The sequence below is a fragment of the Barbus barbus genome, assembly GCF_936440315.1.
Source record: "Barbus barbus genome assembly, chromosome: 19".
Taxonomy (NCBI): domain Eukaryota; kingdom Metazoa; phylum Chordata; class Actinopteri; order Cypriniformes; family Cyprinidae; genus Barbus; species Barbus barbus.
The window spans coordinates 21,935,390-21,950,322 of NC_136747.1; the positions used below are offsets into that span (position 1 = coordinate 21,935,390).

The 14,933-nt window shown below is 36.7% G+C and overlaps 1 protein-coding gene across 1 annotated transcript; it reads left to right on the forward strand.

Moving 5' to 3' along the window:
* Positions 1 to 5,163: 5,163 nt before the first annotated feature.
* Positions 5,164 to 13,897, forward strand: LOC306884799 (voltage-dependent calcium channel gamma-4 subunit-like; the record flags this gene model as incomplete). Its single annotated transcript, XM_079440995.1, has 5 exons — positions 5,164 to 5,257; positions 8,922 to 9,149; positions 11,938 to 12,021; positions 12,136 to 12,276; positions 13,110 to 13,897. Exons 1-5 carry the CDS (start codon positions 5,227 to 5,229, stop codon positions 13,895 to 13,897), a joined length of 1,272 nt encoding a protein of 423 aa, XP_079297121.1. The 5' UTR covers positions 5,164 to 5,226.
* Between the last annotated feature and the right edge of the window lie 1,036 nt (positions 13,898 to 14,933).

Here is a 14,933-nt window from a genome sequence, read left to right on the forward strand (position 1 = left end):
AATATTAATACTTTTGACTTATATATTTTCTTAAAAATGGTTTAAAGACTGAAATGTAAAGTTTATAATTTCATAAAACTTTTTGTTTTTGTGAAAACTTAATAAAATAAATAAAAAATAAGCTTATTTTTCTTAAAGCAAGCACATTTCACATTTCTTTCTTTTGATTTGAGGGTGAAATATGACCAAGATTCAGTCTGCTTGTTTTTTGAGGTTTTAACTTTTCAATTTCATCAAAAAACAATTGAAAAATAGGCAAGAGCCTAAATTTGTCTGTGTTGAAGAGTTTGTGTTGTTAATCATTGTAGTTTATTTAATGATCACACGGTGAACGTCAACATGGTTGTTTTCATATTTTGGATTTCCTTACATGCCGTTATACTGACAAGTACATGTTCTTAATCAAATCATTCTCATCTTGCTATATATTCCCTATGCAGGTCAATGCACTTTTGCTGCATATCAGAGAGACATTTCTTAATATTCTCAGTGGTTTAAAAACACTCTAGAAAGAGGCCAGTGCCAGCTGGCTTTATTAATGAAATTTTGCCTGTGGGTAATGAAAGTATCTCTTTTAACCTTTTGAATAAATCCATAGTTGATATATCTGTTTAATCATCAGATGACAATGTAAGCATGTCTGTGGGGCAGGAATTGCGGGGCGAATGAGTGACTGGGTGGCACGCTTGTACAGAAATGAGTAAATGGTGGAGGAGAGTGAGTTGATGGGTCAGTGCATCAGCAATGAGCACTTGCTAATGTTCAGGCCATGTGCTTTAGATCCGGTATCGATAAATTCCATTGATTCCTTCTTTCTCATGTCTAACTTTGATAGAATGGCCTTGAAAGACCTTGGGAAAGAATCTTGAGGCGTTATTTACCCTCAATGCACGATGTTTGTAAGGAAAGTCTCCCTGTTGGTTAAAGGTGCGATCGCATTATTGCTGCAACAGCATCCATTGAATCTGAGGAAGTGCTTTCATGGCAAAAACACCCTATAGTGACGGAATAAACACCCACGTGAATAAGGAACCACAGTCTCTAATGCATGCATCTCTCAATGAGTTCAGACCATAGGGATGTTTGCAGCACTACATAACTGAGTGCTGATAATCAGCGCTTCTTCTCTACCTGAAGATGTGTGGGCGAACAGTGGCTGGTGTGTCTCTTTCTCTCCCTTTTTTCTCTCTCAGAGGAAAAAAACACTGAGGAACATGTGAGCAAATGAACACATGAAGCTGCATATCTTCGGCGTTTGCCAAAGCATAAAAATAAATACATCACACGGTGTACTAGAATAGTCACACCAAACTGCTGGAGTCCTTACAATTTTACAGCGGATCAAAGTGCTGCTAATTAATATATATATAGCTAGCCTATATATTTCTTGATCCATTTCTCCATTAACAATCTTCCAAGTTATGTCATTATGCAAATGCTCTCTTTACAAATATGTTAATTGGATTTACTTTAAATATTGTGAAAATATGTTGGAATCTTAGCCATTTTCTACATGCTTTAATATCTGATCTTAGAGTTCACTACAAATAGGCTGCACACATGGATCTTATTCAGGGTAGGTGTCATATTTTTTCACAAATTAAAAGAAAGCTGAGGGAAAATGCAAATAAATATGACATAGGGGTAAATTTGGCTAAATTAGGACACTTTTTGCCATTGAGATGACTGGGACAAAATGTCCCAATCAACCTGAACTCACCCTACTCTAAATAAGGTGCATTCTGACCAAAACATGTCATGCCCTCATTAGCCATATTAAACTCTCTTTCCCTTTAAGGTTTTTAATAGCTTGAAAGTGTGTCACATAATGAAACAATCCAAAAAATTGCAAGGAAATGTTATGTGCCATTTTAAAACCTTAGGCTAAGTTTGAGATGGTCAAACAGCCTACAATCAGTCCATTCTTCACTCTCTGACAGAATCTATATGCTTTGTTCGATTAGTTCGGGTCTGTCATCCTGCAGACCTGTTCCTAGAGAACTGTGATTTGTCTCTTGATCAATATTAAGCAAGTCCTGTCGGCTTCACCATCGTTTATTCATATGAACACAACTGTCTCTTAACGCCCCCTCATTCACCGCCTCTCCAGAGCCGCCTCAAAGAATTACGACCAAAAAGCAACAGGGATACATGTCTAAACTGCTAAGGTAAGGCGAAAAAACATCAAGCAGTTACATTTTATGCAATTTGGCACAATTGGTACAACACATAGCCTGTATATTTAGAGATATTCCGAAATGACAGACGCTCTGTGGTCTCTAGCTACTTGTCGCGCGAAAGCTTCAGTCGATTGTTAAGCGATTCATTCGAATCAGTTTTTGTATTGTTTATGTATTGTTATGAAGAACGTGTTTTATGCGATTTCTATACACAGTTGTTTGTGAACATTGTGAAATTGCTAAATGGTTTGACTGACGTCTCGCGGACTGAACGCTCTCAGGAGAAACATCTGTCAGTCATTTTCATATCTGAGGGGGATCAATCATTGGTTTTTTGTTGTATCATCCCCTTTAAGGCGAACACAACAAATCATTGATCGACTGAAGGTTCGCTGGCACTGCAATATCACTACGTGTTGCTCTAGTGGCACTGACCTACACAAACAAAATATGTTAAATGACACTTTATACTTGACCATTTAGATGATAAATTACATTACATCCGTATATTATGCTATATCATTGTAAATGGGTAAGTACCTTAAAATGGTTGGATGTTTCTTGATTCCTTTTTTCATTCATGCATTCGTTTATTCATTCACTCACTCACTCACACACACACACACACACACCAAAGACGCAAATGTCTCTTGGTGCTCATTAACCTATAATGCGTTTTAATGAAAATGCGGTCACTTTAAATGGCTCTAAATGCTTTTATATGTGACAACAGCAATAATGAAAGCAATGGAAATTGCATGTGCGGTTTAAATCACTGGTTTATAGAGGTTTATTCCTCTTGTTGAATGAGATGGTTGAGAAAGGTTGAACCGTTCCTGCAAGGCGTTTGAATCCTCTGTTATTTCAATCAGACATGACACATGGTTGCCAGGTTATGTGAATGTTTCACTGCTGGGAGGCCATTAGTGCCCTACAGAATCTCATTCATATGTATCATTAAAACACTAGCTTGCCTTTTCTCCACAGATTTGGCGAATATGTGGCCAGAGGATGGCCTGCTGTTTAGTGCCCCAAAGTATTTTTTATAGTATTTCATTATTTTATATTAGAAATAAAAAAATCTTTAAAGTTATAATTGTAATAGTAGCCTAATGATATGTATAATGCATAGTAATACATATTAAATTAATTTTTCTTTGAGTCCAAAATTGGTGAGCAAAAACTGCATGAACTGTAATAGATCAAGTAAAAAATAAATAAATAATTAAATAATCATATATACGTATATATATATATATATATATATATATATATAATTTGTTTTACAGATATTTATAGTTACAGGTATAATAAATAATAATAATCATCATTCTTCTTATTATTATTATATTCATTACATGCAAGAAACTTTCAATAAAAGAGAGTCAAAATGCATATAATATATTAAAACTATTTTTATATTCTAAATTAAAATATTGATTTTGGCATAATAAAAATAAAGTTATGTTATTTATGAATTACAAATGTAATTATTATTGTATTGTTCTTATGTATGATTCTATATAAAATCTTATTTTATTGTTTTCTGACACCAGAGTGGGATCTTTACAGAGACTAAATGTTTTGTGAGCAAAAACTGCATGCACTTTAATTATATTACAGAATAAATTAAAATATTATTTTAAAAGGTTTGTGTTTATATAATGACAGATATGACATTCTTCTTCTTCTACATCTTATTCTTGTTAAATTCAGTATATGCATATTATATGTGTAAGAAGTTTCTTAATGAAAGAGCCTTAAGGTTGCATTAATTTATTATATTATTACAATATTTGTACAATATAAAATAAAACATTAATTTTGCCATATAACAATAATATTTTAATTATTCAGTATCTATTTTTTTTTCATTGTCTTTTCTATCTATCTATCTATCTATCTATCTATCTATCTATCTATCTATCTATCTATCTATCTATCTATCTATCTATCTATCTATCTATCTATCTATCTGTCTATCTGTCTGTCTGTCTGTCTGTCTGTCTGTCTATCAACACACACACACAAATAAATTTAAGTGAGAACTTTTCATTTGTATATTTCTGGAGGACTTTTCATGTGTTTATCTCATGGTATTTATCATCCTTTGTGTGTGTTCAGCTATGGTGTTTGTTACCATTTGGTTTCCGGTTTCTGAGAATGAGCATGAGTGACAAGACTCTGAACATACAGAACAGAACTCTAAGTAACTGCCTATTAGAGTCTGAGCTTGTCATGGGGGGACAGATCAGCTGTCCTCACTGTGCATGTCATTACCGCCTCACCATACGGCCAGAAAAGAGCGCTGATCGAAGCCACCCGCCAGGTGCGTTCTGAACATCCATGACAGTCGAGGGTTTGGCAAATCACTAGGTATGTTATGATGAATACACCCACCACCACCACCACCACCACACACACACACACACACACACACACACACACACTAGCATCACCTCACTCACCAACATCACACACACCATCCTGTTCTGTTCTCGACTTCAGAATGCGCTGTTGCCATGGTGACAGAATGGCGCACGCTCTGTCTTGCTTTCTCTCTATTCTCTTTTTCGTTATATATCCCTCGCTCTTCCCATGGATGTATGGGCGATATAACCATCTAGATTCACTGCTCGCTTGGATCAAATACATATACTGCCGTCATGATAATAATCATTTAATGGCAAGAATGCAACCTCAAGCTGTTTTTTTTTTCTCCAGCGTGCACCTTAAACATGTTCTGTCTCTTTCAGCTCTGTTGTCATTGTTTGTTTCTCTTCAGGAGGAGACGCAGTAGGATTCCTGCCATGAAATCTCTCTAAGAGGAGAAAAGCAGCGAAACCTAGAAAATCTACACCCACCCACGGGCAGGAGACAGGGGGAGAGAGAAAGAAAGAAAGAAAGAGAGAGAGAGAGTGAGTGAGCGGAGGGGAGCGTGAAAGAGGGGGGGGGGGAGAAAGAGCGAGGGATAACAGTCGATGGATGCTGCTTGGACGCTCTGGTCGGTACAATCTTCAGTGACAAGGACCGGAGAGCTGCAGGGATGGATGGGAAGGGAAGACACATTCCTCCAGGTAATCGGATCTCATTAATGGCCGCCGGTGCTCTGCAGAGACCACCGTGTCTTATGCTTGTTATCATGTTTAGTGAAATTCTCTTGAGTGAGAGTCTGAACGGGTTTTGCTGGATGACGGCATCATTTTCAGCTTGCTGTTGTCTTATCGGGGAACTTTCTTGCAGACGTTCCAAAAGTGTTCATTGTCAGTCTTAGTTTATGCGTTCTGCTTGGTTTCTCATGATTGAGTTCATTGTGTTTGTTTGTTACTCAACTCTCTTTTTGGAAAACTTGATCGGTCAATTGTGGAAACTAAGCTGTAAAATGTTTTTGTTTAATATTTGACTGTTGTCCATGGTAACATGCCGGTGCTACTTTCATGTCACTCAGATCAAGACATTATTGTAAGATATATTGTAATGAAACATTTGAGCTAACTAATCGATAGAAAAAGAACCTTGAATTGCAGAATAATAACAATAATAATAAATCTGTTGAGATTCTATATATTCAGTGCTGTGAAACTGTTTTTGCCCCTTCCTTTTTTTTTTTTGCATGTTTGTCACACTTAAATGATTCAGATCATCAAACAAATTTTAATATTACACAAAGATAACATGAGTAAATATAAAATGCAGTTTTTAAATAATGATTTTATTTATTAAGGGGAAAAAGCTGTCTAAACCTGCCTGGTCCTATGTGAAAAAGTAATTGCCCCTTAAACCTAATAACTGGCCACCCTTTGCAGCAACAACTGCAATCAAACGTTTGCGATAACTGGCAATGAGTCTTTCACATCGCTTTGGAGGAATTTTGGCCCACTCTTCTTTGCAGAATTGTTTTAATTCATCTACATTTTAGGGTTTTCCAGCATGAATGGACTGTTTAAGGTCATGCCACAGCATCTCAATCAGATTTAAGTCCAAAACCTTAATTTTGTTTTTATTGAGCCATTCAGAGGTGGACTTGCTGGTGAGTTTCGGATCATTGTTCTGCTGCATAACTCAAGTGCGCTTGAGCTTGAGGTCACAAAATGACGGCCGGACATTCTCCTTCAGGATTTTCTGATAGAGTGCAGAATCCATGGTTCCATCAATTATGGCAAGTCGTCCAGGTCCTGAAGCTGCAAAGCAGCCCCAGACCATCACACTACCACCACCATGTTTGACTGCTGGCATGATGTTCTTTTTATGAAATGCTCTGTTGGTTTTATGCCAGATGTAACTGGACACACACCTAGTGTTGCTTTCGTCACCGAAAAATATGACTAAATATCGTCGTCAACGAACCTTTATCACGTGACGAAAACGAGACGAGACGCAACATAAATGCTGGTCATGTGACCATGACTATAATTAAATGTATAATGCAAAATTGTTGACGAATAAAAACGAGACTAAATGTTGTTTACAAAATAAAAACTATGCTAAAATGTCTCTTCATTTTCGTTGACCAAAATGAGACAAAACAAAATGTTATAACGTTATTTCGTCTCGTGTAGTCGCGTTATTTTTATTATTTTGCAGTATTTCTGTTTCCTGTGTCTCACTTCAGGGGCTGCATCAGGTCGCACTGCGCAGATGCAGGCGACGTCACTTCCTCAAGCCCCACTCGCGGCATTATTTAGAAGACGACAACAAAGTTAAGTCTGACACAGAGAAAGGGACCGATGGTCGGCCAGCTGGGGTTCTCTTTGGGAGATGTGTGTGTGTACTTCTAACATGTTTGGTTGGTAAAATAAATGTTGTAAATTCAAATCAGAGCGTCTTCCGTGTCTGGAATGGATGTATTCTTGAGTCTATAAGGTAACAATAATATAATAAGATAACCTTGTTTGAAATGGGTTTGGCTAAAATAAAATTTTGGTTTCGTCTATACTACTAGGTACTTATACTATATTGACTGGGTTAAATAGAATTGTATTACTAAAAAGAGACTAAAATACAATTTTCAGACTAAATCTCATCAGTTTTCGTCAACTAAAACTAGACTAAAATGCCATCAGTTTTCGTCGACTAAAACTAGACGAAAATAGTCATGGATAATTCTGACTAAAATAAGACTTAAATGCTCAGACTTTTAGTTGACTGAAACGTGACTAGACTAAAAAGAGTATGAACGTGACTAAAACTAATAAAAACTAAAATGACAGCTTCACACAAAGACTAGACTAAAACTAAAATTAAAACAGGCCGCCAAAAACAACACTACACACACCTTCCAAAAAGTTCAACTTTTGTCTCATCGGTCCACAGAATATTTGCCCAAAAGTCTTGAGGATAATCAATATATTTTTTGGCAAATGTGAGACGAGCCTTTGTGTTCTTTTTGGTCAGCAATGGATTTTAGCTTGGAACTCTCCCATGTATGCCGTTTTTGCCCAGTCTCTTTCTTATTGTTTAATCATGAACAATGACCTTAATTGAGGCAAGTGAGGCCTGCAGTTCTTTAGATGTTGTTCTGGGTTCTTTTATGACCTCCTGGATGAGTCGTTGTTGTACTCTTAGAGTAATTTTAAAAGGCCGGCCACTCCTGGGAAGGTTCACCACTGTTCCAAGTTTTCTCCATTTGTGGATAATGGCTCTGACCATGGTTCGCTGGAGTCCCAAAGCCTTAGAAATGGCTTCATAACCCTTTCCAGACCAATAAATTTTAACTACTTTATTTCTCATCTGTCAGACAGGTTCTATTTAAGTGATTTCTTGATTCAACAGGTCTGGCAGTAATCAGGCCTGGGTGTGGTAGTGAAATTTAACTCAGCTTCCTAAAATAATGTGTTTAGTCACAGTTCTTTCATGATTTAACAGGATGGGGCAATTCATTTTTCACGTAGGGCCAGGTAGATTTGAACAGTATAAATGTATGTATGTAATTTTTTTAAGCTATTTTTGTTTTCTGTCAATTAATAATTTGGTTATAAAAAGAAGATTTAATTGTCCATAGTTAGGAAATGGTGGCCATGTATATTCAATCTCATTTGTATCCGTGTTTCATTAAACATAAAATGTCAGTCACATGATTGCACTCATATGCTCTGTAATATAGCACTGTCTGATATCTATTTTAGATTCACTGATCAGAGATTTTGTTTCAGCTATTTATTTTTTGCAGTAAACATTCACTGGACATATTTAGCTTTATTAATCAGAAACAAGCTACTCTACTGCAAGGAAGCATTGGACCATATCCCTAAATATCGTTATCCACATCAACATGCTTGAACTGCTCCTTATAAAAGATCTATCCATGCAAAGAAATGCTCAGTTACAACTGTCTCGTGACTGTTCACAATTACTGCCTGGCAACTACGTGCCCAATGGGACTGTGAGCAGTTTGGTTATGATCTAAAAGCTATGACTTTTTTGACCTCTCTGTTTCTTTAATGTATATTCAGATGTTGCATTGGCATTTGCTCATGATCTTATATTTGGACACGCTGATGTCATTTGTGCATCTTGGCTCCACATGTCCTCACAAAATGCAACTGATCTCCCAACACTTGATATGTTCTGCAGGATCACACATTCATCTCATCTACTTCTTCCTGTAACCTTGGGCTCCGATTACAATCTTTCTTCATGTTTTTGATTCATACCCATCTTTTAACACTGTCCACCTCACCCAGCTTTCAGTTCACACTCTGTTAGCTGCTCATTTAACCGTGTTTCTGTTCACGACTCCAGCCATGGTGTGGTGCGAGCGGGGAATTCAGGTGCTTCTCACCACTGTGGGAGCATTCGCAGCCTTCGCCTTGATGACCGTGGCCATTGGCACGGACTACTGGCTGTACGCTCGGGCCTTTATCTGCAACAGCACTGCCAACTCCTCTCAGGATGACCCCCACAACAAGGACAAGAAGGATCCCGGAGCCCTCACCCACTCCGGCCTCTGGAGGATTTGCTGCCTGGAAGGTAAGTGAACGGCTGTGTTTGTGTGTGGGGGCGAAGGAGTGGGCCATGTATGTATGTAAGGAGGAAATGATGCATGAAGGAGGTGCCCACCTGTGCAGTTTGAGATTGTGTTACACAGTCTGGACGACCGACCTAACATTCAAGTTCATTTTTGCAGCTCTATTTTGATCAATGCCATTTAATAGAATTTTTAGAGGAGCTGTTTAAGTGTTCAAGAGCTTTTTCAAGTACATTTTATGTATAACCATTGAATGAACCTGTCGGGAAAGATAGTTGGGGTCAGTAAGATTTTTTTATGTTTTTGAAATAAGTCTCTTGTGCTCATCAAGTCTGCATTTATTTGATAAAAAATACAGTAAATCAGTAATATTGTGAAAATATTTTTACATTTTAAAATAACAGGTTTTTTTTTTTAGTCATATATATTTTAAAATGTAATTTATTCCTGTGATGGCAAAGCTGAATTTTCAGGAGCCATAATTCTAGTTTTCAGTGTAACATGATCCTTCAAAAATCATTCTAAAAAGCTGATTTGATGCTTAAGAAACATGTATTATTATTATTAATAATAAAAACAGTTGAGCTGCTTTATATGTTTTGTAGAAACCATGATTTTTCTCCAGGATTCTTTAATAACTAGAAAGAATTTTCATTTATTTGAAATAGAAACATTGTAACACTGTAAATATCTTTTACTTTTCATCAATTTACTGTATCCTTGCTGAATAAAAGTATTAATGTCCTAAATCAAAAGTACTGCTCCCAAGTCCATAATTTTAACATTATTTATTTTTTCAGTCTTTTACGACATTTAAATTGCAATTTAAAAGGAATCAGAATCAAAGCATTGCAGAAATAAGCAGTGAGGTGACTATATTCACAAAATAACATGGCCTCAAATGCCTTACTGCTTCTTCCAAAACGACTACAAAAAAATATTAAGGATACAAATACTCTTTGAAATTTTATCACATGATCACAATCAGCTTCAACTCTTTTTAAGAGTTCAGTTGTTTCTTCCTGACTGCAGTCATATTTATTCACTCTTAAAAAAACTTATGTTAGGACATGAAGTAATTTTTTTAGATATAGGAAGCTGCTTGTTACAGAGGAAACAACACCAGGGCACTGAGTCACAACCCTAACACAAACTGATTTCACTGTCTAGCTTTAGGGTTACTTTAAAGTTATCAAAAGCATTGTGGGAAGCGCTGCCTCCAGATCCTTTTAACCATTGCGCTCTGCAATGCAGGGTATCCATGTTAAGCTAGTTGTTTTAACAGTAGTTGCTCTAGCCAGGTCTCAAGAGACAGGTATGAAACAAAAATGGGCTGTATTGTTTCCATTTGCATTAGAAACCTAGAAGAGTACATGTCAATGTCTATGATTATGTGGTGAGTCATCGCAGGTCAAAGGTGCCATGCTGCTCTCTCATTGCATTTGCAGCATAATCAAACCAGACAAAAACAAAGTCATTTTGACTTATTATATTGCTCACTTTGGTTCTCTGCTTTATATAGCGCAAACTGATCTGATTTTTAAGGGAAATTCTTTACTTTACTAACAGTGTTTCTTACAAAATGGCACTGTCCACTATATATATAAAACCAATCATACGTTTCAATTTTTTTGAAATTGAGAATTATACATCATCTGAAAAAAGCTGAATAAATAGCTTTCCATTGATGTATGGTTTGTTAGGATAGGACAATATTTGCCTGAGATACAAATATTTGAAATTCTGGAATCTGAGGGTGCAAAAAATAAAATTTTAATATTGAGAAAATCACCTTTAAAGTTGTCTAAATTAAGTACTTAGCAATGCGTATTACTGCCCAAAATGAAGTGTTGATATATTTACGGTAGGGAATGTACAAAATATCTTAATTGAACATGATCTTTACTTAATATCTTAATAATTTTTGGCATAAAAGAAAAAACGATAATTTTGACCCATACAATGTATTACTGGTTATTGCTACAAATATACCCGTGCTACTTACGACTGGTTTGGTGGTCCAGGGTCACATATTACGTATAAAATATTAATACTTTTTGCAATAAGAATTCTGTTGCAAAAGCCTCTACACATTGTCATCTAAGTGTGTGATTCAATAACAGAACTAAATCATTCTGTCAAAGATTCAAACCAGTTACTCATGAGTTTGTGATTCTTTGATAAAAAGAAGTGGTTCAAAAGAGTAATTTTCTCATGAATCGAACTACATTGGTCGCACTATATGCATGCATACAAAATTATTTAAATAATGTAGATTCCCAATGAAAACCCAAAGGTAAAACAGTTTCATATAAATATTAATGCCTTCTTGGTCATCTTGGTCATCCTTGGTCTTAAAAAACGTTTTTTTATCCACACAGAATTCTCCAAGATTCTTGGCACACAAAGGCATTAAACATTCTCGTTGGCCATATTGTAGCATGAAATGGAAACAGCAAGCACTGGGAGTCACTGGGCATATTGCACCAACATGTTGTCTAAAGTGAATGGTTTATATCACACAGGAGAGCACTGCATGACGCCTTTGACCTGGGGTGACTCACAGCCATTGACATCTACTCTGAATCCATTTCCAACAAAACACCTCACAGACTGTTTGACTGAACTCCATTCAAACACCTTTTTTTTTCTTTTAGCCTTTTGTCAGTTTTATTTATAGGGACATTGAGAAATAAGATGGGAAATGATTAGGGGAGACTGGACTGAAAAATGTTGCAGGTTGAACTCAAACAAATTCACCCAAGCAAGTTTCTCTTTGATTCTCTTTAGGACTGAAGAGAGGAGTATGTTCCCAGATTAATCATTTCCCAGATGATGCTGATTATGACCAGGATGCTGCAGAGTACCTTTTACGTGAGTCAGGAGTGTTGATTTGTGCATGTTTTATGGACTATAACACATTATAAATACAGGAGTATGGGAAAAACCAATGCATTTGTTGTCTCTGTTTTATTTTTTTCTTCTCAGGTGTAGTCAGGGCCTCCAGTATATTTCCGATCCTCAGTGCCATATTATTGCTGCTAGGTGGAGTGTGTGTGGCTTCTAGTCGGTTCTACAAGACCAAAAGACACATCATTTTGGGAGCAGGCATTTTGTTTGTAGTAGCAGGTAATATGTCTCATTATGATAGTTCTAAGATCCCAGTTTACAGTAATTTGTGATGGGATGAATTCACTCAACTTTTTTTTGACGCTTTCTTATGCCATATTTCCATATATCTTAATCACTAACCTACAATCCAGCAAATTATATCAGTGTTGTTATTGTTAACTAGAACTTCTGTAAAACTAAAGGTATTAAAAAATATTTTTGTTAATCAAAATAAAACTGAAAAAATAAATAAATAATAAACATTAGATTAAAAACTTAAAAAATGTCATATTGGCAAGTAACTGAAATAAAAAAGTTGAAGTACTAAAATTACTAAAACTAAATGAAAAAAAAAAAAAGCTCAATAAAATGACAACAACAAAATTTTTTTTTTTTTACTAAAACTAAAATGAAACTTAAAATATAAAAATTATTTAATTCAAAATATTAATAAATACCATAAGTATATGATTTAAATGTCTTGATTTTATATTAAAAAAATCAAATGTAATTATTTAAATCAATGTATTAAATATTCAAAATTATTAAATGTCAACATTTAATCCATTGTCAATCTTTTCAGAAAATCACACCTCATTTGTTTATTATAGCACATTATTCAAGTTAGCACTATTAGCTTGGTGTAATTTATATTTGGCTGCCATGATTAGAGATTTTATAAACAAAATTCAGTTTCAACAAACTATGGCATCAACAATTGCACAGGTACAATTCTGTTGAATTTCAGTGAATTCACCCCAAAGTGTTTGAATCCTTGCTTTGGATTAAAAATAAAACTGCTGACCTACACAAACAAACAAAAAAATACATTTTGTCTTGAATTGATCCAGGCCTGAGCAACATCATAGGCGTCATCGTATACATCTCGGCGGCGCTCAGCGACATCTCTCCCAAAAAGGACGAGGACAAGAAGTGGCACTATTCCTATGGCTGGTCCTTCTACTTCGGCGGCCTGTCGTTCATCCTGGCAGAAGTGGTGGGTGTTCTGGCCGTCAACATCTACATCGAGCGCAACAAAGAACTGCGCTGCCGCTCACGCACTGACCTCTTCCGCAGCACGACCTCTGCCGTGTTACGCCTGCCGGGATACCGCTTCCGCCGGCGCTCCTCCCGCTCAAGCTCGCGCTCCACAGCGGAGCCGACCCGCTCCCGCGAGCAGTCCCCCACCTCCGCCATCGCTCCCAAGAACTTCGGCCCACCCCTGGCCGCCGGGCCGCCACCCTTTTCGGTAGCCACGCTTCCCAATCCGCACACGCACTCCGGAGGAGGCATGGGGGATATATCCATGTACACCCTCGGCAGGGAAGGTAAGCCGCCCATGTACGGCACAGTCGACCGTGCCACACTCTACCAGCTGCACAATTACTTTCCGACGAAGGAGGGTGGCGGAGGAGCGCTCATGACGGGAACACTGCCATCTCTCTCCAAGTCGAACCTGGCTGCGTCAGCCAACGCCACCCTCAACACCTCGTCTTCCTCCGGCCCCCAGCAGGCACCGCTGTCCGCCGGCTCCTCCGCCACCATGGAGAGGGATCGAGGGCTGGGAACCTTGGATCGGCTTGGTAAAGGAGACAGTTCAAACACTAACACTCTCAACAGGAGAACAACACCTGTGTAACGAAAGGCTGGAGGGGGGAGGGAAGAGAGTGACAGGGGAAAAAAAGGAAAGAATTGGAAGGAAAGAAGGAATGGGGAGGGCAAAAAAGAGCAAGAAAGGGCTGAGAAACAAAACAAGCTCTGCTTGCAAGACGACAAAGAATTGAATAAGAAGGCAATACATCCTCTTTTTTCTCATTTTTGAATATGGTGGCTTGAGTAACAGAATTCCATCCGCACTTCTTATTGATTCATGTTGAAATACTCGATGTGTGTGATGGTGATCTTTCAGTTCTTCGAGCTCTTTCAATTCCAGTGCTTTATCATCAGGTTATGCCTGTAACTTATTTAGCATTCCAATATAGTTGATGTTTTTTTTTTATTATTATTATGCTAATTGTTATTGCTGGGTTAACTTATACATTATACATTTTTATCAAGGTATTTTGTTTTTGCACAATTATCCATTTTAATTTATTTCCTTTCGATTAATGAACTTAAACTGTGATTTTTTTCTTGCACATGCTGACACTATATTTCACGATGTCATTCAGTGTCAAGCATGTGTTAATTCTGCGAGAGTGTGACGACTATTATTATTATTATGACATTTTTTAGTTTTTACAAAGATTGTTAATATTTAGACCTGTGGAATTTTTCATTGTAACCGTAAGTGTACAAGTAGTTAAGTCTTCATATAAATATTGATTTATTTACCATATTAACGGTCTTAATATTGTTACGATGGGATAATAATTATAATGAACTACTTTTGAGACTGAAAGTCAAAAAGAGAAAAAGAAAGAGATAGAATAGAGAAGTGAAAGGCATTCATTCCAGGGGAGCAATACGTATACCTAAAAAACCTCATCAGAAAAGACAAAAAAATCAATTAAATATATAGTATATTATGAATATAAATACATATATAAAATTGTGCGTGCGTGTGTGTGGAAAAAACTTTTTTGGTAAAATAAAATATATTCTATGAATGTGTAAAACTGAGATCTATGTGCATACTGTTAGCAGTTTTGACTGCAGCATATTATTTTCATGTT